The sequence below is a fragment of the Calliphora vicina genome, chromosome 2, assembly GCF_958450345.1.
Source record: "Calliphora vicina chromosome 2, idCalVici1.1, whole genome shotgun sequence".
Classification (NCBI taxonomy): Eukaryota; Metazoa; Arthropoda; class Insecta; order Diptera; family Calliphoridae; genus Calliphora; species Calliphora vicina.
This window is the reverse complement of record NC_088781.1, coordinates 46,115,235-46,137,874: the sequence shown is the minus strand read 5'-3', so window position 1 is coordinate 46,137,874 and position 22,640 is coordinate 46,115,235. Positions and strand designations below refer to the sequence as shown.

The window sequence follows — 22,640 nt, the reverse complement described above, 5'->3', positions numbered from 1 at the left end:
TATGCGCCTTTATTTAGCCTTTCATATAGTTTTATCAGTTTTAAAAAAAGTAAATTATTTTTTGTATGAGCGTGTTTTTTCGTTGTAAACGTCAAAATAAAATTCATGTTTTCTCGTATATTTGACAAGTAAAAATTTGGGTTAAATACAGATTAGAAAGATATTAATATCTACTATTTAAATCAGGTTTTATTTCTGAAATCGCATGATTTGTTGAAAAATTATTGAAGAAATAGTAAAATGTAATGAAACATTCAAATCCCTTTTTTCTTGAAACGACTTTTTTTTAATTATGACGTTGTTACAGCGATATATAAAATGTATATCTTATCTTTTCTACTAGACTCATTAATGGCTTTAAAATACATAACTCACAGTAATTAGTATCCTAATGTTGGGAAAAAGGGGGAATTTTATTTCTAGTTTTGAGTTTGCATTTATTTTTGAGGCAAAATAAATGTACTCTTGATAGTACAAATAAATAATATTATTGAAGACAATAAATACAAATAAAACAAAAAACACATTATTATTTTGTATTAATATATTATTTATTTCATTTAAATTATATAAAAGTGCAAATTTTTATTTTTCAATACATATTTCTTTATAATTATTTGTAAATTTTGTAATATTAAAAAAAAACTTATTAATATTAAAAATTTGGCAAGCTCAGCTTCTGTCGTTAATGAAAAAACAAATTAAATAAAAAAAATTATAATCATATTTTTCAAATAGAAAATTTACAAAAAAAAAAGTATTTTGTTCACTGAGTTGTAGATAGAGAGAACAAAGTAATTCAGTTCAATTAAATTAAAATAAAAATCTTGAAATAATTGATACATTAGAAAGAAAATCATATTAAATGAGTGAAATTAAATATACCCAATAAAAAATAATACATACATAGATTTTTAAAGTAGGAAAATAAAATTCCTGAAATTGTTTTTTTTTCTAATATGTAGTTACATTAAAGTAGTAAAACTTAAATGTTAACAATATAAAAAAATTGCCATATATATAAAATTATTTTACGAAAAAATTTAATTTGGTATATAATCGTTGGTATATGGAGGTCATTTTATACATATGTATAGTTATATATTGTTGTTATTTTATAAAATATTGCTTTATTGGCTGTCTTTTGTTGTTATTATACTTAATTGTTTTCTTTATTTTTTTTAAATAAATCTTGTACTATTTGTTTTACTTGAGTTTCTCTTTCAGCCATTCTTCGGTCAATTCATCTAATTCACGTATTTCATAGACTCGAGTAAGATCTACTTCTCTTTGCAGGGCACTCTTAGTGCAAGCATACATCATTTGTAATTCAATTTGACTGTCACGTGGAGTATAGAATATAAAACACATTGGATATGATATGCGCGAATCGTCATGAATCATTTTATAGGTGTAAATAACATAGCGAGGCTGATGACCTGGCAGTTGTTCTTGCAGCTCTTCAAGCGAAATATCATCTAGCATATCGTCGAGTACGACCATTTGCTTTTCACGATCAACTTTTACTGTTAAATAAAAATACATTCATTTAATTGGTTTAGCATTATTCAATAAATCATTTTCGTACTTAAAAATAATTTATTATACAATATGTGTTCAATATTTAGAGCAAATTGTCTTCCCAACATTGATAAAATAAAATTTAGAGTTTTTTAATAGATTAATATGAAATTTTGCATGTGCATTGCATTGCCGGTTGCATTTAATATTGAACTCTACTAATGTTTTCATATTTCCGGCTACCATGACATTGTCATATAATTCTTAATTTTTGGGGTGTGCCGGAAAAAGAAACCATTTTTTGTTATATAGAATATACTTACATATTAAAGCCGAATTGGTTGTAGTTTTGCGAAAACGAAATTTCTTTAATTCATCTCTCACATCATCACTTATATCACAAATCTTACTATCACCCTGTAAAAAACAAAAACAAAATTTAATAAATACAAGAACAAATACAAAAAAAATAAATGTAAAAGAAACCGGAAAATATACAGAAGCAAAAGCAATAACAATAAAATAGACTGCAAAACAACAACAATAACAAAAACTATTTTCAATATCGGCTTTTATCAAAAAAAAAACATACACACAAAGAATCTAGAAGACAAAAGGAAACAAAGATTTTTTTTGTTGGTTGTAGATACAAAACAATAACACACCTTATCAATTAAATGAAAACATATAAAATTAGTCATTTAACAAAACTACAAAAAATTGATTCATGGATACAGAAGCAAAATACATAAATTATGTTAAAATATACATTTCAACTCACCATTGTAATAAAGGTTTCTTTTTTTTACTGGAATATAACCGTGTATAGGTTTATTTAATTAAAGGAAAACGTTTTTGCAAGTTTTATATGAAAACTTTTATAAATATTATTAAAAACACGAAAAATGCATAAAGCACTAAGAAAACCCTCCCGCACCAACAATTTCTATTTCTTACTAAATTAATAACTACAAAGTCAGAGCTAGATTTAATTTAACGCCGCTGAGGTTTTTGATTTCAGCAATGTTGTCAACATTTTTATTTTAAAAAGCACTGAACTTATGAAAACAAACGCGTAATTTTTGTAAAAAAGCTCCAAAAATATATATAATTTTCATGAAATTAAATCACACTTTATCCACCCCTGATACTTTACAATATGAATTAATAATTAATTTTTAATAGTTTTTCTCTATAGTTTACAAGTTTATTTGAAAATCAACATAGATTAATTTATCGTCAATAATTAAATTTAATTATTTGTTTCTTGAATAAAATAGAAATTAATTTATTGTTGTCCTAGATATTTCGATTTAATTTTTTATAATTAACTTTTGTTTGGCTTTGTAGGAAATGTATAATTGAAAACGTACTTTATTAGTTCGACATTATGTGTTCGACCGAACCTATGGATAAATTAATTTGTATCATAAAATTTTATAAAATTAAATTTTTCTTACAAATAATCAAACTATATTTAAACACAATTAAAAAAATCACAATTTCTTAAACACTTTTCACAAAATTCTACATGTTGAATAGAAATTATGAGGTTTATTCTGTAATTGGTTTCGAAAAGGACATCGTTGGAGTTAATTTTCGTTATTTTAAAAGCAACGAGCACTGTCTCAATATTTGTTCCCGTCGAAAATTTTAAAAAGCACTAAAAACAGTGCTAATACTACTGAGTTGGCAACGCTGGAATTAATACTTAAAAATACAAATGTGAAAATGTTTTGATACTAAAAATATACAACCATGTCAGGTTGTTTAGTTTTTCTGCAGTGTTGCCAGTTTGTGGGATTCATTCTATTAGGAGAAAAATAAAAAATACATATTTATATGGCCATTTCCACGGTATAGAAAGCAAAGTGAAAAAAATGAAATCTGACAAATTTGTATTGTTATTTACATTTTTAGATAGCATATCTGTAGCACTATGTTATGAGCAAAATATAGTTTTTTTTGATTAGTTGTTTCCGATATATTAGCAATAAACATTGTATAATGACTTCAAAGTCACAAATTTTAATGTTTTATACTTTCTTAGCAGTTCGAAAAACTCAACACATTCATACTTTTGCACAATCACACATGCATATAGATATAATCGGATAAAAAGTCATTTGATTATGAAACTTTTTATTTTCGGTCACATTGAACATTTTTGTGGAAATGCCCATATAATTTTTTTAAAAGTTAAAGAAAAACTGAACTTTAGGGGAAAATAAAATATGATCTGGCAACATTATTAATGTGCAAATTTTTTGGCGCCTGTATTGCATAAAACGTAATTTTTTTTTTAAATTTGTTTATATTCCTGTAAATATGTAATAAACTTCATTAACGTTTTAATTTGTTATTAAAGTATATTTTTTTCCATATAGAATATGTCTTTTAGCCAATCTTTGATAATACCACAACATGATTCTGATATATTTGCACCCAGTTGGCAAGCCGGAGTGTCGAGCACCCAAGGTTTGACCAAATTATTAAAAAATTACGATATAGAAAGGGTAAATGTTGCAAAAACTTGGTAATTATGTTAAAACTAAACATAAGCAATAGTTAACTTAATTTCATTCCAAAATATTTTAGTGAAAAATTATGGTTGGCTTTAAGCGAAAACCAAAACACAAATTATGAGCCTTCCCAGGATGTCGAAGATGAAGATAAACAATGTGTGGTTCGGGAATCCAATATACCATTTCGTGATTTCTCCAATATATGGTTTGGTACATTAAAAATATACCAGCAACAGGTCAATACGCTCTTTCGTAAGTTGAGGTTATGTTGAAAAATCTGTAGTGTACAGAATACTCTAATGTGGGAAAGGTTTTTATACTGTTTGTTGAATTGATTTAGTTCTTAACTATTAAATAAACAATATACAAACGAGTTATTTTGTTTTCAATTGACATTGGTTTTAGCTCGATTGATTGAGGCTTAGTTTTTCGGATGTAGAATATCTATTTCTTGTTTAAACTAGAAGAAATACTTGTTTTTCTATATATTTGGCTTAAACGATCTGCTTGTTTAACTAAACAGTATAAATAATCCTTCAATACGTTTTTAAACTTTTTGAAACTCTTGTTTTTTTCCCGTTTAATTAAGGTTTATCTCAAGATTTACTTACGCGCAGTTGCAATTACGAGATTAAACATTTGGAAGCCTCTAAAAGAAAATCAAGGTAGGTACTAACAAATTTATTTAATTATTAATTATTACTTTAAAAAAACATTTACAGCTTAAAGTCACAAAAACTTATTAAAAAACGTCGTTTCACATTAACCGAATCTACTGATAAGTCATATTTTTCTACAAACTATTCTGAACTATTGGATGATTTAGAAAAATTAACACAAGAACCCATGCAAAAATCACTGGGAGAGGTAAATCAATTAGTTTTAAATACAACTTTAAATTTATTTTTTTTTCTTTTGTAAAAAGTCTTCCCAAACTGTTTCGCGTTCAATTACACAATTTCAAATTCGAGAGATAACTATAAGAGAAATTAGTGCTACAATACAGTGCACGCCAGATGTAGTAGATGAAGATAGTGGATTTGGAGAAGCTACTCACGAAGAAATTGCAGAGTTTTTAAATTTTTTTGGAGGTTAGGAAATATATATTTTTTTAAATAGTTACTTTTTATTCTTTTTTATTACAGAAAATTCTAGTTTTAATGTTAAGAAAACCCCAAAGAAACGTAAGGTAAGTAGAAGGATTGATAATTAGCAGCCAATTTCAATATGTGTAGGCTCAAAAAAAATTGATTTCAACTGACAAACGGACGTTTTATTTTGTTTAATTTCAAGTCAACCTGTACACAGGAGTCAGCCATTAAACAGAGTCGTGTTATACAAGGTAATTTAAAGAACTATTGAATGTTTGGTACCAGATCATCGAATTAATTCAATTTGAGCTTAATTCACTAAAATCTTAATTCGATTCGTACATCGTCGAATAATTCAAAATGGAATTAATTTGTAATAGAATTGATTAAATTTTTGAGTGATTATATTTTTGTGAAATTCAATTAAAAAAATTAATTCCTTTGCAGAATCTGTAAACAATGAAACTGCAGCACTAACAACAAACGCATTAAAAACATCACCTTTAAAAAGGTATACTTTTTCAAGGTTTTTGAACAATCAGATTTTAATATTATTCCAACTTTTAGATCTATTACTCCCACAAATTATACCAATACATTTCCTGAAAACGAATTTATGGAAGATATAGAGACCCCTGGAAATGTTTTACAACAAAATGTTATTGGTAACAATGATTTCATTGAGATTAATAGAATTAAACCGGAACCAGATGTTGAGATTAATCGAATATCTAAAGGTTTAGGAATGAAAAAGAAAAATTTTAAATTAATTATTGATGAGTGCACCAAAATTGATACATCGGAGTATATAGAGGAAATGAAGAATACCAAACTTTCAAAGAAATTGGTTAGAACAAGAATCTTAAAAACATATAAAGCTAAAAAGTACCTAACAGCTTTGGAACTATTAACTAGATTTAATAGAAGGTAAGTTTTGATTTCAGTCAGGTTTAAAGTTTAAACGCCTTATTTTGTGCGTTTAATAACACAAGTTTAAACTTTCTTTAAACCGAATGCAGATATATTTTCCTACTGATTGATTAGCCCTTATTTAAAACTACAACCTATGAAATTAACTCCCTCCCCCAGATCCTTAAAGTTGTCTTTAACCTTAAAACAAAAGATTTATGTTTCACGAGAAGAATTTGAACGAGAATATTTAAATTTACTACGTGATATTTTTAAAATCAACTATAACGAGAAATGGGCTTCTGAAATATATCCAAAATGGAAATGTATCAAAGATGCTGCACTACAAAAAGCAAATAAATCAAGAAGCAGAAAGAAGTCTGCAGCTCAGCCAGAAGCTGATTTAAATAAACTTGATGAATATTTAAATACAGATGTAATGGCTGATAACAATGCTATTTACAATATAAATCAAGAAATACAAAATCAAGAAACCCCTAACATTAAGGAGCCGGTATGTTTGTCTTTTAATATGGAATACAATTTTTTAAGAATTTTCGTTTAATATGTGTAGTTGAATTCGCATGGCCATGATATGTGGCGCCCTTATGGTGTAATGATAAATCTATTAAACATGTGGCGTTTTAATGAAACAAATGAAATTGCGGCAACAACACTTTTCAAGTTAGCCGGAAATCAAATTGATAGAGCTCTAGGATTTTATTCTCTTTTAAGTAAGTATAATTTTAATTTTATATCTGGCAAATTTTATTTGTTAATGCTTAACACACACACAAATGTTATTGTTCACAGATTTATCTAAAAAACAGTTTGTGTTTCTAACAAAATTTCCTAAAACTATTGCCTTACAAAATATTTTAATGGGCAAAGCTATAGAAAGCGGATTAACAAAAAATCTTCCTCCATATTGAGAAGTTGTTTTCCTGCAATTTCCTTAAGATCTCTTTTGTATTTAAAATTGTTAAGTTTTTTGTTTTCTATATACATAGTTTAAGATATTGTTAAAGTTATATTTGTTAAATAGTTCTTAATACATTTACATATTCTTATGTAAACCTGTTTTTTTTAGATTTAAATATTTGTATATTTTCAAACTGAATTATAATAAATAATAAAAATCAAATTTTCATCCTCCAGATGATCTATCTGATTACTACTTGTATAAATATTTCAGAGATACTTTGAGCATTTTGCTATTAAAAACACAGGCTGACAAAATTAAAAAAAGTCGAGACCCATGGACAAGGGTATACCGAATCTGACATCAGAATTTACCCCGAATTCAGAAAAAAACTGAATTCAGGGTAAATTCTGTCATATCTTGTACCTTCTTTAAGATATCTTAACCTAACCTATTCATGGTATTTTCGCTATGAGTGCTATTTTCGCTATACCTTTAGTGTACTCTGTTCTTGGGGTTAAAAATTTGTTGGCTGCGAAATCAGCAAGATCGGTTGAAAAGTAGCCAATTAAAATAATTTGGTTGAAAATTTAAATTGAAATTTTTTTTTAGAAAATTTACCCATGTTCAATTATTTCTTAGCCATTTAACACAGATGGTTAGTTTGTGGCAGCTTTTTTTTAAATAGTTTTTAAGCTGCTGCATTGCGTGATAAAACTATTTTAAATTATATACACAAATTTTAACAGAAACTCTAAAATATTCTTTTAAAACTTATCTTTTTATTTCTTTTCTTCTAATTTATATACTGTTTAGTATTTTTTATACATATTTTCTAACACTTTTAAAATTTACGGAATATATTTGCATTTTTTTAAAGTAATAATTGGAAAAATCGATTGCTTTATTTCATTTAACTAAACAAATAATAAAATTTAAATATTTATATGGAACATAGAAACTTAAATACCAATTTTTTGAGCTAAACCTGAATAAACGTGTAAGGTGACGAATCCTATCAAAGAGGAGATCAAGGCCTTAACAGCAATAGACGACCAAAGGCCAAAAGTCAATACGCTTAAGAGACCTTCGAGCCAAACTCCCTTGAATATGGTGACTACTAATAGAATAGTAACCAAAGGCTTCAAAGCCTTATTTAAATCATGACGGGTGAATAACCAAACCAAAGTAGCGGTGGTTATATGTTGAATCTGTTAAATAAATGAAACTAGAATTGTAAAACAAATAATTATTTTAACGGAATTTTGTAGCTCACCAGTAAAACATTTGACTCTAAACATTTTTGTATATAAATCCAGCTGAATTCAGTGCCTCGAGCACCAACCCACAGCATAATACCTCTTGATAAAAGCACTTCAGCAGCAGCCCAACCTAAGCCGGCTGTTATTAATTTGCTGTGACCCTTACCGGGAATGCGTGATAGAATCAAAGCAAACCCTAATAAATCAGCTATATCCACACTGCAACGTAAGAATTCCTAAAAACATAATTAAACAAATCACAAACAGATAAGCTTTAATCTTAAGATAAAAAAAAGTAACACTTCCCCCCTCCCCTTCCAAATAGTAACTAACACACTTACAGCCAAAAAATTAAAATCTCCCGTTGTACTACTTAAGGAATCCGAGTCGAAAAACGTGGCTAAAACCAACATTTTACACAACTGTGTAAACACATATATACCGCCAGCCTGTATGCACTTCCAAAAGGCTCCATATTCAGATCTGAATTAAATAATTTATTATATATTTTTTCAATTGAATTTGCATTTTTTTTTTTGAGCACTTACAAGCCGGAGTATTTATAGGTCATGTAATATGGCACATAAACCAGTGCTAAACAATTACCAAAATGATATAAAGTCATTATTTTAATATTTTTACTATATGGTTAATTAATTAAATTAGTTGTTCATTAATTGGCACGTCGTTAAAATTTTGGTTAAAAAAAATTAGAATTTTTTGTTTCAATGAAATTTATGCAGGCCGCAGAAAGATGTGATGAAGTATGGGAGAATGAGAAATTGAAAAAAGAAATGTCATTTATCGAATAGAGTAGCCATATTATTGCACTTATTAATAAAAAATGGTTAGAAACCGTAGCAAATAAATTTATTAATTTTTAAATTAAGATTTGTATTAAAAACAGTTAAGTATTAATTTTGTCATTTTAAAAAGGGTCATACGGGGGTAATATTTCCTTAGGAGTAGAAATATTAAAAAAATATTCTAAAATTTGTATTTGCAGCTTTTCGCTGTTCCCTCTATACAAAAAGTTAGCATCACTTAAATTATTTGTCACAATTCTCCATTGTGTTGACAGCTGTTATACCACGTATCAATTCATTAGTGTATTGGTTTTTATTTCTTCCCTACGAAATTTTCGCAATACTTTATCAAATACCAGTAATAAATTGTTAATTCAATAAATAAATTATATGATTTGTGAAAATTAACATTATAAACTACCAGAAAATAGTGATACTTGAATAATGAATGTAAAAATTAAGCTCTAAAACGAATAATACATAAATTGTAATCGAATACTAGGGAGTAGTACAAAGACGAAGAAAAAAATAAAAAACAACGTACAGGGTGACCCTTATAAAAATATTTACAAAAAAGAAAAAAAATAATTGCATGACGAATATTTTTGTTGTGATTGATAGAAAAGACAAGGTTCACTCAAAACTCACAAAGTGAATATTTATAATAGTAGTTAGTGGTTGCTGTATTAAAAGCGGATATATGAGGCCAGAGATTACTGCATCATTGGGCAGTTGTAGATTATGAGATGCAAACACGACGACGTCTACATCAACACGATACTACGGGAACACAGGAAGAGGGTTATCCTCTAATAGCACAACAACAGCAGCAGCACCAAAATACAATTAATATTAACTATCCACAAAATCCTCTATTTGTACCAGCAAACGGTGGCGTTGGTGGCTCTACAGCAACAACACCTTTACTAAATTCCGCTGCTTATCAGCAGCAGCAACCACAACAATCTTCCATACATATAGGAGACAATTTTGGATATCCCAATAACCAAGTGCCTATAGACGACGCAGACGATAAGTACGGCAAAGCAGGACGTCAGTGGAATTTACGTTCACTGTCCAATCGTATTCAGGCCACTTCGGGACAAGCTTTGCGCACATTTATACAACAACCTCTAACTGCTGCTGCGGCTGTTGTAACTGGCAACTATCAGGATTCTACTGAAACAACATCAGGAGTAACTGGTTTATACGATAATAACAACTTTACGAATAAAGCTCATCCCATTCAAGAACTCGACGACGACTTTGAGGAATTGTTTGACAAGGAAAGTGTAGTAGTCATGGCAGCCAGAGATCGTACGGGCGAATTTAACAATGCGATTAGATCGCTTCAGTCTCGTAACATATCGAGAGCTGTTAATATACGGGATCCACGCAAGGCTAAACAAGTACAAAGCTATTCGGACTTTATGATGGTGGCAAAGATGATTGGCAAAAATATTGCCAGTACTTATGCCAAATTGGAGAAGTTAACTTTGTGTGAGTATCAATGGAATTGAAAAATGTCTTTTATTGATTTAATTGTTTTATTTAGTGGCTAAAAAGAAGAGTCTATTTGATGATCGACCCCAGGAGATCCAAGAACTTACCTACATCATTAAAGGTGATTTAAATGCATTGAATCAACAAATTGCACGTTTGCAGGAAATATCTAAAGATCAGCGTCGTACTAACAATGGCAAGCATTTGGTATCACATTCCTCCAACATGGTCTTAGCCCTACAATCTAAACTGGCCAGTATGAGCACTGACTTCAAACAGATTCTAGAAGTACGTACGGAAAATCTAAAACATCAGAAAAACAGACGTGATCAATTCGCTCAAGGCCAACTCTCCGTAAATTCAGTATCATCGTCCACAGCTAAACAGGGTTCTCTACTCTTAAGTGAAGAGAATCAAGCGGTTAGTATTGATATGTCAGCGACAAGTGATACACAACCACTGCTGGGACCACCAGCCAGAATACAAACCCAGCAACAGATCGCCTTATACGATGAATCAGACAATTATGTACAACAACGAGCAGAGACTATGCAGAATATTGAATCTACTATTGTTGAATTGGGCGGTATATTCCAGCAGTTGGCTCACATGGTCAAAGAGCAAGAGGAAATTGTTGAACGCATTGATACTAACATACAGGACGCGGAATTAAACATTGAGGCGGCCCATGGAGAAATTTTGAAATATTTCCAATCAGTATCGAAAAATCGTTGGCTAATGATTAAGATATTTGGTGTTTTAATATTTTTCTTTATATTTTTTATTGTTTTTATGACATAGTAAATTTTGCAATTTTTTGTTATGGCTTTTCAAAATACATATACATAGATTGAACGATATTTTATGGATCTAATCTATTATAATGAAGAATATGGGTCCTCTTGTTGCCTACAATATTTTTATCAAGAAATTACAAACAAAAAAAACAATGTTTTATATGTATATGATGAATCTTTAGAATGTAAATCATCTTAATTAAATCAATCCACACACATAATATGTATGAAGAAAGTTTTAATAACTAACTATATTAAAAGTAATGTTTAACGAAAATATTGTAAATCAGATAAAAATATATAATATAAATAAATAATAAAAAAAACTTGTTAACTTTAAATTAGCAAAGTAAAGTGAGTTTTACTGCTAACATTTAATTTTTAACATTTTTTTTTCATAATTAATAAAAAATTGTAATTGATTTTTATTTTCTATTCTATTACAATACACCTTTTTAATCGTGAACCGCTGAAATGAGAAATGGGGGGTCTTCAAACCAGTCCCATAAGAAATACACGGTGTGTGTGTGTATTGCGTTTGATGTCAGTCAGTTGAGCCGGAGTATAAAGAACAATCTGGCAGCTTAATTGATAAAAAATAATCTGGCCATTCATTATCTGAACAGCTGTTGTTTATTATCATTTATTTTTTTGGGAGTGATTTGTTTTCATTTTATAATTTTGCTAATTTTCCGCAAAAAATTAACATTCACTTAAAAAAATTCTTAACAATTTGTAAACAAAATGACTGAAGATATTGAAAAGTACTTTAAAAATCTTTTAAAAAAGTAAGTAATTTATGTATGTGGAGAATGTTTTGTTGTTTTAACTCAATATGGTTTGTTTTTGGTTTTTCTTATTAGAATCAATGGTTTGTATATTATACAAATTACGGACCGTGATGGAGCACCCGTTATGAGGGTCAGTCAAGATAAAAATGTAGATTTCACATTAACACCCCCATTTATTTCGACATTTACAACTGCAACGGATCAAGCTGGAAAGTTGGGCTTGGGTCGTAATAAAACGATTATATCAATGTATTCCAACTATCAGGTGAATAAAATTCCTATGGTATATTTAGAGAAGAACTATTCCATTGTTCTTCTTAATTACTTTGTTATATAAGTAATTCCTTAATAAGGAAGTGGAAAATTTCGTATTTTATAAAATTGGAGATTGTTATTAAAATAAAATAATTTTATAGGTTTTGAGCAATTAATGAGTAATAATATTTAAAACAAAGGTTATGATGATATGAACAAACTTTGAAAACTTGCATTCAAAAGTTTCACGGTAAGATTTTACGATACACTTTTGGATATTATAAATACACATAGAGAGGAAACTCTCCTGTCAAAGACCTAACTCAGTTATCAAAAACCTAAGTGGTGAGAATGTATTAGTAAACAAAATTATGTGAAATCAAAAACAACACTCGTATGTGTGATGATTTTGAGTATTTTTCTAGTTTCTGCTCTAAGTGTTTTTAAAACATTAAAAAATTAAGACATGAAAATCCAAAGTTTCATTTCTTAATACATAAAAATTTATTTCAAGTGATTGATTTAAATCAGTTTTATTTAACAAAGCCGGTCGTCGATATACCCCAGAATCGAATGGCCCTCCGCCTACACAATGGGGGAATTAAAAAAAGTCGAAATAAATCTGTAACTTCTAAACTCAAGCCATTAATGAGACGAAATGTATAGAAACATTTTTGCAAAAATAAAGGAAAAACTAATTTTAGCTGATTTTTAATAAAATTAATAGAGGGTTTTGTAACAATTAGATTTTAATTTGGATTTAAGGTACAAATACAACTGTATAATTAATATTGTAAAATCATGGTTTATGCATAGGGTAGAACTAGAGGCACAACAAAAATGTTGCCCAATTCTTCTCTAAAATTATCTATAATTTGTGTTTATTTAAATTATCATTTCAGGTGGTTCAAATGATTAAATTACCCTTGATTTTGACATTTGTTGGATCTGAAAACTGTAATACCGGCCACATTTTAGCATTAGAACATCAATTGGATCCCTATTTAGAAGATATGAGACTTGCTGTTAGTGAAGCCACATAAATGAACATTTCCACGCTACTTTTCTATTTGGTATAAACTCATTATTCTCTTCTCAATAAATATAAGTAACAAACATTTTCCAAATTATTTTTTGTAAATTATATAGTATATGTATGTAACTATGTATAAGATGTTTGAGTAAGAACAAAATTATAAAATAAAAACATTTTTACTTACAAAAATAATAACAAATCAATTACGTTTTTTTTTAATTTTTTTATTAAAACTTTACAAGTAAATTTCAAAAAAAGGAATGATTACAAATTAAATAAAATTGAAACTACTTTTAAGTAAAGACGACATACATATACAAATGTTGAAAAAAATTAATAATAATTCAAAAGTTGTATAGTTGTAAACAAAATACAGAATGTGATCCTACAGAGAAATGTTGAATGTTGATGTTTATCTGATAAACTTTAAGATTCTTAAAGAACATTTTAAATTCTTGTCGTTACTGTAACTGCATTTTGTTTGGTTACTCTCGGCGGTTGTTTGGCCTCTTAATACCATTTACAATTCATCTTTGAAACGTTGTTCGGCCGCAGCGAAAGCTTCTTCATCGCAGGCAGCTGGTGTTTCGAAATCGAAATAGTATTCGCAGCGATTTGGTTCACTGACACCAGTAATTCTTGAATCTAAAGCACATTTCAATACTACGACAACAGAACGTTGTGGTCCATTCCAGCATGAAGCGCCATGGGCATACTTCTGTTTGCCATATTTATTTTCGCCTTCGTGCAACCATTGATCCCATCGACCTAGTGTTATTTCGGAACCACCACTGCGTGGCTGTTGTGAAGCTCTTTCGAATGGACATAGTTTATAAACGTATTCGCGTTCTTCAAAATTGTAACATTCACCTTCAAGTGTGGCATATTCATCGTTTGGCCCATAATCTTTGGCATTTTGATCATCAATTTCTTTAATTTCATGTTCAATTTCACGTACAGCTCTTTCAATCTCAGACAGAGCATTGCGTGCCTCATTTGCCATGTTAATAAAGTGTTGAGTATCGGGATCATATTCGACTTCAGGGCTCTTTTCAGCTTCTACAGAGCCGGCGCCAATGTCTTCGTCTTCATAAACTTCTTCTTCTTCCTCTTCTTCATCTCCTTCAAATTGTTGATCTTGTACATGATCTAAGTATAAGTTAAGATAAAATTGTTAAAGTACATATTTTATAAATTAATAAAAATGTTTACCTTCTTCTGCCTTTTGATCACCTCTCTGTTCTTCATTAAGCAACTCAGACACCTCATCGTTGTGTTCTTCACCCTCTGGAGGAGTGAATAGTCCTTGAGCTATCATCTGCATAGTTTTAATACGCGGCCAAGACAATGTTATAAACGCCTCTAAATCAATACGCTCGCGTTCATCTAAAAAGTATCTGGCTTCCTCTTCCGATATAACGCCATTACGATCACGATCCAATTGCAAATCCTGTTGGAGTTCAGATATTTCAATATAGCCGTCTTTATTTAAATCGTAACGCATAAAACTGGCAGTGGCTTCCGTGCGGAAGGAATCATCAACTATAGGCGCATTAGCTGCTGCTACATCATCCATTTCTTTTTGTTGCTCTTTAAAGAAATTAATGGCTTCCGTTTCGGCTGCTTCGGCCTGTTTCTTTAATAGCTCTTTTTCAGCCTTTAGGGATTCCTGTTCCTGACGACGTGCATCCAATTCGGTGCGGCGTTTTTCTCTCTCAGCTTTAAGTTGTTTACCACGCTCTACCATTTCTGTACGTTTAGCTGCTCCTTTTTTATATATTTCCGCCTGGGACTTACGTTGCTCTTGCTCAACTTTACCCAACTCTATGCAAGTATTGGCACACATGCCCTCTGCCAAATACTCATCACTGCCATCACAACAATCGCATATGCCATCGTTTACCCTGGAACTAGGCACATCTTGAGGTCGATGTCCTCTGTTTGCACAATGGAATGTACCCTCTGCACAGGCCGCTGTTCCGGGCTCATCACTGCCATCGGCACAATCACAGTAATCATCATTTATTTGGACAAACTTCAGCGTTTTACTACCGTCCAAACAAAGCCAGCTATCATCCGAACGCGGTTTGTACAGTGTTGCTTTTGACAAAGACACACCACGGGGACGTGGTACGTCAGCTAATGAACTTGCCCATAGACTTGTTGTTGTGAAAGTGAACAACAAAGTGCACATAATCTGTGCTGATTTTTTACTCGGCAACATTTTATGGTGTTTGTTTACAAGGGCGGTGGGCTTTGACGAAAATTCACACGCACTGACGTGGTCTTATCTATTGTTTAATTTTAAGTGTTTTTGTTAATTTAAAAAATTTTATGGAAAACTATTACAAAGTGAGATAAAGAAAATTTGCGAATGACACAATGAAAAACCGGCGTTTGCAGAAAAAATAGAATAGAAATAATAAAATGTTACCAGATTGGTAGAATGTTCCGGCTGACATCAGCCAATTTGGCTGACATCAGCCGCTCACTTGCTGATGCCTGTGTAATTCTTATAAGATTTTTTGGCTGATAGACCCCCCAATTTCAAATCGTAAAAACTTCATATAAAAAAAATGGTTTGGCTGACGTCAGCCGCGGTGTTGCCACTACAACTTGCAAAAAACTAGAGATTCTGCCAATCTGGCAACTTTATACTCCTCTCCGGCTACTGGCAACACATTCTGTATTTAGCAACTCTGTTTTACAATGAACTCATAAATGAAATTACTCAACTGTCATGACGACAGGAGACACCTCGAACCAAAAAAAAGGGAAAATTTTAACAAAATTGTGATTTTCCTAAACGATTGTAAGTTTTTAATCAATATGAATATTGAAAAAAATAATAATATATTGTTCACATTATAGCATAAAGTGTAAATATTAATTTTCAAGTTCTATATACCCGCCTTTTGGAGATTTTGTAAGCAAACTCAGTCAAACACAACACCATGGCTTTCAATTTTACGGCATTTACCTATATAATTGCCCTGATAGGTGATGCATTTTTAATATTCTTCGCAATATTTCATGTTATTGCTTTCGATGAATTAAAAACAGACTATAAAAACCCTATAGATCAATGTAACAGTTTAAATCCTGTAAGTTTTAATGCAAATTGAATTTCACTACATCATTTTTATAAGCCAATGGTAATGACTTGCATTTCATTTGAATTATAGCTGGTATTGCCGGAGTATTTGCTGCATATCTTCTTGAATTTATTATTTTTAGTATGTGGTGAATGGTTTTCATTATGCATCAATATACCCTTGATTGCTTATCATATATGGCGGTAAGTTTTGTTTTTTTGAGTTTTCAATAAGGGCTATTATTAATTGTCAATTTTTAGTTACAAGAATCGTCCCGTTATGTCAGGGCCTGGTCTATATGATCCCACAACCGTATTATCATCCGATAATTTAACCAAAAATATGCGTGAGGGCTGGATTAAATTGGCAATCTATTTAATATCATTCTTCTACTACATCTATGGGTAAGATCATTTTGTTTCATTTATTATGTATGCCCTTTTTTCATTTATTTATCTTTCTAATTATAGCATGGTCTACTCTCTAATCTCAACGTAGATGTTATAATGAAAGTTTATTTAACGCTCGTCGTCCAAACCAATTATAAATAAAATGAAACAATTATTAGTGTGTCGTACAATTGTTATCTACGTATTAGAAAAATATTAGACACACATTCACACCTGTTTCTTAATTTATTTTTTTCTTTTTAAACATAATAATATAGTGAAAATTTAACATTTTTCTAATAATAATTCGAAAGGAATAAAAAGATTTTGTGTAAAATAAAAACCTCTTAAAACATCATGTATTTAACAAAGCAATAAAACAATTAGTTCAAGGGTCTTTTAGATTAAATTCACAATTGTATGATGTATGTAGTACATGTATGATTTACCTGCAGAGATAAATGCATAAGAGAAAATTATAAAGAGTGTGAAAAAGTACAATCAAATTGGCAATCTCTTAATATAAAAAAGTTACCAGATTTAATGTTTTCAAAATTTTAAAATTAAATGATGCTTCTAAATTCTTTCAACAGCTAACACAAGAATCATCGCATTTAAAACCAAATGATTATTTTGATATTCACATAAAAGTGATTTAATAAACGCCAACACTTTGCAATCCATGGAAACATATCTTAAGATAATCGTCTTCAAAAGATTGCAAAGAAATTTTACTTTGGAAAGTATAACATTATTTTCTCTTCAAATTTCTAAGGTAACTTCGTAGAAGGGTTTTAAAATAGCAATTATTTCCTTTAGATATCCCTACTCGTCAGAAAATAGTAATAAATTGGGTCAATTCGAAAAGAGTGTGGGCATTCTTGATAGATTCAATACATTAATATCGGGGTTTTCCTTTTGTTTTTTAATTTCACATCACATTTAATTTTTTCATTTTCATTTCAAGTCCTTGGGAACTGCTATTAAAATATTCAATTTATTTCCTTACCTTTGCTATGATTTTGACAACTTCTCCTAGTGCTGTTTGTTGGAATATGCGAAATTTAATTTCATTCTCTTTTGATTCCCAAAAATATAAGAGGTAGGCAATTTTGACATATTCTTTTACTTTAAAATATTTATTAAATATGAGTTTATAATAAATCTATATACACAATAGTAATATGAAATGATGCAATAAAAAAATTATTTAAAAATAAAACTTAAACCAATAATAAGGATTTAAACATAATATATATATAAAAAAATTCAGAATTCCAGAGGATTTGAAGCAGTTGGTAAACGTATACCCAATTCTTGCAACATTGAGATCAATTGGCGATTTTGTTTCATTATACCTAAAATTTCTTGTTGTTGTTGTTGCATAAACTGAAATTATGTATAAAAAATTTAAAAACAAATTTAGATTTATGAAAACATTAAACTTACAAGTAAACGACTTTTTTGTTCTATTTTCGACAACTGATTACTATTGTTTACTAATTTGGCATCCATGTCCTTTTGTAAATCTATTTTGAGGCGATACAAATCCTCACGTACGATATTTAAAGTGCGTTCACATTCTCTAACATCTTTTTCTAAGATTTCACTTTTTAAGTAGACAGTTTGAGCCAATTTATACCAGTCGGCCAAACACTCAGCCATTTGAGCAACAGATGGCTTAACGTCATCCATTAGCAGAGCTTTAATACGTTTGCCATTGCGATCCACCTAAAAAGTATGGTTTAATGTTAATTAAAATAGTAGTTGAGAGGAATATGGCATTAAAAAATTACTTTGATTTTTTCTAAAGCATGGAACTGTTCATCGTTGTATGTTAGGGTACGTGTAGCACGATCCCTTAACAAATGTTGCCAGGAATCACGTAAACGTTCTACTAAGTATTTAGCCTGAGCACTAGCTCTGGTGCGACAGGGACATTTTTTACCATGCATAGAAGAGGACCATTGCTCACTAAATTAAATTAAATAATTTTTAATATATGATAAAATGTAATAGTAGACATAATGTATACACACTTTAATTGATCTTCCACAACAAAATTTGCATGCAATTGCATTATAACATCGGCCGCACCATCAAAATCGGTTTTAAGATTTTCCAATTTTTGTAAAATGGGTTTCAGTTCCTGGTCTCCCTTTGTCTGTTTATGTATAAAATGTATGATAACAATCAGATATTACTCGCAAATATTAGTTTAGTATTATATGTATTATCTTACCACTTTAGCCATACTTTGTACAGCGTCTGCATAATCTATTTCAGTCGATAATAACTTATCAAAATGTTTTGTTTTTCTAGAAATATACAGGTATTTTTAATAATTAACACTTGTTTTAAATATCAAGTTAATTACATACTTTACTAGTAAAGTAATTGTTGTAGTTAAAGTTTCAATAAACTGTCCTACAGCCTTTTTTATTAAGATGTCAATATTGGTAAATGTGTCAACGCGTCTTTTGCATTCATGGCCAACACTACAAGCAGCCTTTGTCATAAAAAAATAAATAAATATTGCATATTAATCATTATTAAAATTCAAAATCAATTGAAATTTATACAAATACATTTCTCTGTTCAATACGAGGGTTTTAAAAGGTTGTTGCTTGTATTTAAATGGAAAAGTATTCTCACCTTTGCTAGACTAGCATCATTTTCTACCGAAACGTTACTTGGAAACACTGGAAATTTGGGCAAATCCAATTGTTGTGGTAATTGCACATTGTTATCATCGTTACTGTATAAAAATATAGGATCTTCCGTAGTAGTTTTTGGAAAAGCATTGGCTAAAGAAAAATAATAGACAAATGCTAGTTTGTTAGATATGTACTTTAAACTGTATAAAGAATATTTCAAGGTTTTGGCAAGAGTTGGCCTATTTAACAATTATTCTTCGATAACATTTCGGAGTAAATTATATTTTTTCCGAAATTGTCTGTCTCATTTATGATACAAATATAAATAATGTGGATCCGTAGGATTTCTGTGGTCTTCGGAATGTTATAACCAATGTTGGATACCGTTACCAAAATAATCGAAAATACCGTTACCGTTACTTTGCACAAAATTCAACTCACCCGTTGTATGCAGATTTATTCTCTTTTCTAAATGCTCATTATTAAACAGCAATATCTGTTTCTCCAGCGGCACTTTTGTTTGCATTAATATTCGTTCACGAAAATGTTCAATTTGTTCTTCGGGTTCCAAAAAGATTTCAACCGAACTGGTGCGATTCGAAAAGAACACATGTATGACGTGTTTGCGTAAAATTACTGTAACTTCCTGAAAGAATCTATCGAATGACCAAGTCTTTTCACGATTTTCCTCTAAGAGACCCGCCAGCAGCGGTGTTACCAAAGTCTTGAGACCCTCGGACAAATGACAGTGAGGCGGCAAATCATTGGACCATTGAATGGGACCATTTTCGGCTGCCTGAGTGCCGGATATAACACCTGATGCCTTTTTGGTAGTAATTTGATGCATAGTTTCTCGATTCTTACGACCACCGTAGGGACGGAAGGGCAAATTTCCAGTAGCCACATGATACAGAGTCACTCCAATTGACCACAAATCCACATTGGCTGTAAACGAACGATTTATGGATTTTCGAAGAACAGCCCTTTCATATAAATCGGGATGCAGATATTCTTCGGTGCCATAGAGGGAAGCAAATGGCTGATTATCTTCTAGCTCGCGAGCCGCTCCAAAATCTGTCAATTTGTAGATAGTCTTGCCGTCTTCCGAAATAAACTTCATTATGTTACCCGGTTTTAAGTCACGGTGTACCAATTTGTTATCTCTCAAATGCTTCATGCCGGCACACAAATGTTCCAAAACCAATAAGAATTCATTCTCTGGCAGACCATAGGAATTTTCCGGATCGTCTAAAATATTAAACAAACTCCCACCAGTACATAATTCCATAACAATCACTTTACCCCGTCCCTCCTGGTCTTCTTCGATGGCCAAAAGTTTGACTATGTTTTCGTGATTTACTTTTTTCAAAGCTTCGAATTCACGCATTTGCACATCGGGGGGACGCATGTGACTGTAGGGGTTAAATGTTTTGACGGCCACCGATTCTCCGGTAATTTTGTTGACACCCTGTGTTATTGTTTACAAAGCAGTAACAAAAAAAGAACATGAAAACTGGAGTGAAAATGTTTCCAAATAAAACTTTTAGAAGGGGATTACCTGAAATACTGAGCCAGTAGCACCTTTGCCTAAAACACTGGTGGTACACCAAACATAATTGAGGGAACCCCGTAGAAAAGACATATCTTTTTTCTTTCTTTTTTATTTAACACCCAAATTTGATTAGGAAATATTTTTTTGTTGAGTGATTTTTCTTTTGTTTGTTACTTTCACTTCTTGGAAATGTTAGTTTTTCTCGTTTTTAGGTGGTAGTTTGTATTTATTTTTAATGCATTTTGTTCATGGTTCACTAAATAACAATTATTTTTGTAAGTTGTATTAATATTTACGAAATAAATCGAAAATTTACTAATAATTATTTTTTATCAATGGAATGACGCTTATTTAAACAAGAAAAAGAGAAAAACAACAAAAAAATACCAATGCATTCGTCAGCTGTTTGGTAAACACAAGAAAAGAATTGCCATATTAATGATATGTCTGGTTTAACCCACAAACATGATTGGTACATATCAGTTCATATATTGTTTGTAGTCCAGACAGTCTGCTATTTTAAATCAGATCACTAATGACTGAGTTGTACCTCGATTTTTCACAATTTTTTTTACGGATTTTTATATAAGTTGGTCATTCCGTTTGTAATTTCTACATTTTTCATTTGCGACACAAAGTATATATATTCTAGATCGTTATAGATAACGGAGTCAATTTAGCCATGTCCGTCTGTATTAGAGTATCCAAAACCGAAAACCGGTCAAACGGTTTTTTCATCTTTGTAAACTCGACCGGTTTCGGTTTTCTTTAATTTTTCCGTTTTTTTGAGAAACCGGTTTTTGTTAGATGGTTAACCGGTTTTAATTAAATATATTTTTTAAAGCTCATTTAAACATATTTTTGAAAAACTTTGATACCATTTATAAAAATATTGTTTTGTTTTATAGAAAATTGTAGCTGACAATATTTCGTAAAAGGTATAAAGTAATTGCATAAAAATAGAGCCTTAAGAATTCAAAAATGAATAAAAATTTAATATAAACCGGTTAACCGGTTTTTTTGAAGACAAAACCCGAAACCGGTTAGCCGTTTTCTTAAAAGACAAAAATCAAAACCGGTTTTTTCAAAAACACATTTTTTCGATTAAACCGGAAACCGGTTTTTTTAGTTTGCCGGATTTTTGGACACTATAGTCTGTATGTTGAAATCAACTTTCCGTAATCCCGAAATAACTTGCATACATGATTCATATATCAATATATCTCCCGGCTCGGTTACTTTTTAAAATCAAGATAATCGGCCCACAAATGGCTGAGATATAATGACCTCGATTTTTTACCTATATCTGGATTACTAAATCATTAATATCCCATAATAGATATTTCAAAGACCTTTGCAATGGCGTATATAAGGTCAAAGTAAGTCGATCATAAAATGGGTCAATCGTGAAAATTATTTTTTACCCCTAAATTTTATTCAAAAAATAAAAATTTTTTGTTATAATTATTTTTCTAAAATTAAAAAAAAATTAGATCAAAATTTTCGCTAAAAAATTAAATTTTTTTTTA

General features: G+C 30.2%; 8 protein-coding genes across 8 annotated transcripts; 4 read left to right on the top strand and 4 right to left on the bottom strand.

Annotated features, from left to right (window-relative positions):
- Positions 1-526: 526 nt before the first annotated feature.
- GMF (Glia maturation factor) lies at positions 527-2,438 on the bottom strand. The gene is made up of 3 exons (XM_065501726.1): positions 2,303-2,438; positions 1,845-1,938; positions 527-1,526 (listed from the first exon to the last, which is right to left on the bottom strand). Exons 1-3 carry the CDS (start codon positions 2,303-2,305, stop codon positions 1,207-1,209), a joined length of 417 nt encoding a protein of 138 aa, XP_065357798.1. The 5' UTR covers positions 2,306-2,438; the 3' UTR covers positions 527-1,206.
- A 1,473-nt stretch (positions 2,439-3,911) lies between these two features.
- LOC135950431 (uncharacterized) lies at positions 3,912-7,084 on the top strand. Its single transcript, XM_065499974.1, has 12 exons — positions 3,912-4,057; positions 4,120-4,298; positions 4,636-4,711; positions 4,769-4,913; positions 4,972-5,137; positions 5,192-5,235; positions 5,340-5,388; positions 5,585-5,648; positions 5,705-6,064; positions 6,227-6,560; positions 6,621-6,780; positions 6,860-7,084. The coding sequence occupies exons 1-12, from the start codon at positions 3,912-3,914 to the stop codon at positions 6,976-6,978; spliced, it is 1,842 nt and encodes a 613-aa protein (XP_065356046.1). The 3' UTR covers positions 6,979-7,084.
- Positions 7,085-7,730: 646 nt separating this feature from the next.
- Positions 7,731-8,958, bottom strand: LOC135950153 (BOS complex subunit TMEM147). Its single transcript, XM_065499681.1, has 4 exons — positions 8,779-8,958; positions 8,572-8,713; positions 8,245-8,466; positions 7,731-8,179 (listed from the first exon to the last, which is right to left on the bottom strand). Exons 1-4 carry the CDS (start codon positions 8,853-8,855, stop codon positions 7,931-7,933), a joined length of 690 nt encoding a protein of 229 aa, XP_065355753.1. The 5' UTR covers positions 8,856-8,958; the 3' UTR covers positions 7,731-7,930.
- Positions 8,959-9,338: 380 nt separating this feature from the next.
- Syx5 (syntaxin 5) lies at positions 9,339-11,489 on the top strand. The gene is made up of 2 exons (XM_065499471.1): positions 9,339-10,536; positions 10,592-11,489. The coding sequence occupies exons 1-2, from the start codon at positions 9,783-9,785 to the stop codon at positions 11,338-11,340; spliced, it is 1,503 nt and encodes a 500-aa protein (XP_065355543.1). The 5' UTR covers positions 9,339-9,782; the 3' UTR covers positions 11,341-11,489.
- A 475-nt stretch (positions 11,490-11,964) lies between these two features.
- Positions 11,965-13,621, top strand: Lamtor3 (Late endosomal/lysosomal adaptor, MAPK and MTOR activator 3). The gene is made up of 3 exons (XM_065499322.1): positions 11,965-12,124; positions 12,200-12,392; positions 13,285-13,621. Exons 1-3 carry the CDS (start codon positions 12,081-12,083, stop codon positions 13,423-13,425), a joined length of 378 nt encoding a protein of 125 aa, XP_065355394.1. The 5' UTR covers positions 11,965-12,080; the 3' UTR covers positions 13,426-13,621.
- GCS2beta (glucosidase 2 subunit beta) lies at positions 13,592-15,745 on the bottom strand. The gene is made up of 2 exons (XM_065499319.1): positions 14,631-15,745; positions 13,592-14,567 (listed from the first exon to the last, which is right to left on the bottom strand). Exons 1-2 carry the CDS (start codon positions 15,640-15,642, stop codon positions 13,939-13,941), a joined length of 1,641 nt encoding a protein of 546 aa, XP_065355391.1. The 5' UTR covers positions 15,643-15,745; the 3' UTR covers positions 13,592-13,938.
- A 344-nt stretch (positions 15,746-16,089) lies between these two features.
- Positions 16,090-17,116, top strand: cni (protein cornichon). The gene is made up of 5 exons (XM_065499320.1): positions 16,090-16,230; positions 16,290-16,522; positions 16,604-16,716; positions 16,774-16,917; positions 16,984-17,116. Exons 2-5 carry the CDS (start codon positions 16,373-16,375, stop codon positions 17,009-17,011), a joined length of 435 nt encoding a protein of 144 aa, XP_065355392.1. The 5' UTR covers positions 16,090-16,230; positions 16,290-16,372; the 3' UTR covers positions 17,012-17,116.
- A 906-nt stretch (positions 17,117-18,022) lies between these two features.
- Positions 18,023-21,375, bottom strand: IKKepsilon (I-kappaB kinase epsilon). The gene is made up of 9 exons (XM_065499318.1): positions 21,118-21,375; positions 20,001-21,027; positions 19,558-19,709; positions 19,284-19,411; positions 19,145-19,220; positions 18,942-19,066; positions 18,699-18,876; positions 18,352-18,633; positions 18,023-18,291 (listed from the first exon to the last, which is right to left on the bottom strand). The coding sequence occupies exons 1-9, from the start codon at positions 21,199-21,201 to the stop codon at positions 18,172-18,174; spliced, it is 2,172 nt and encodes a 723-aa protein (XP_065355390.1). The 5' UTR covers positions 21,202-21,375; the 3' UTR covers positions 18,023-18,171.
- Positions 21,376-22,640: the final 1,265 nt, after the last annotated feature.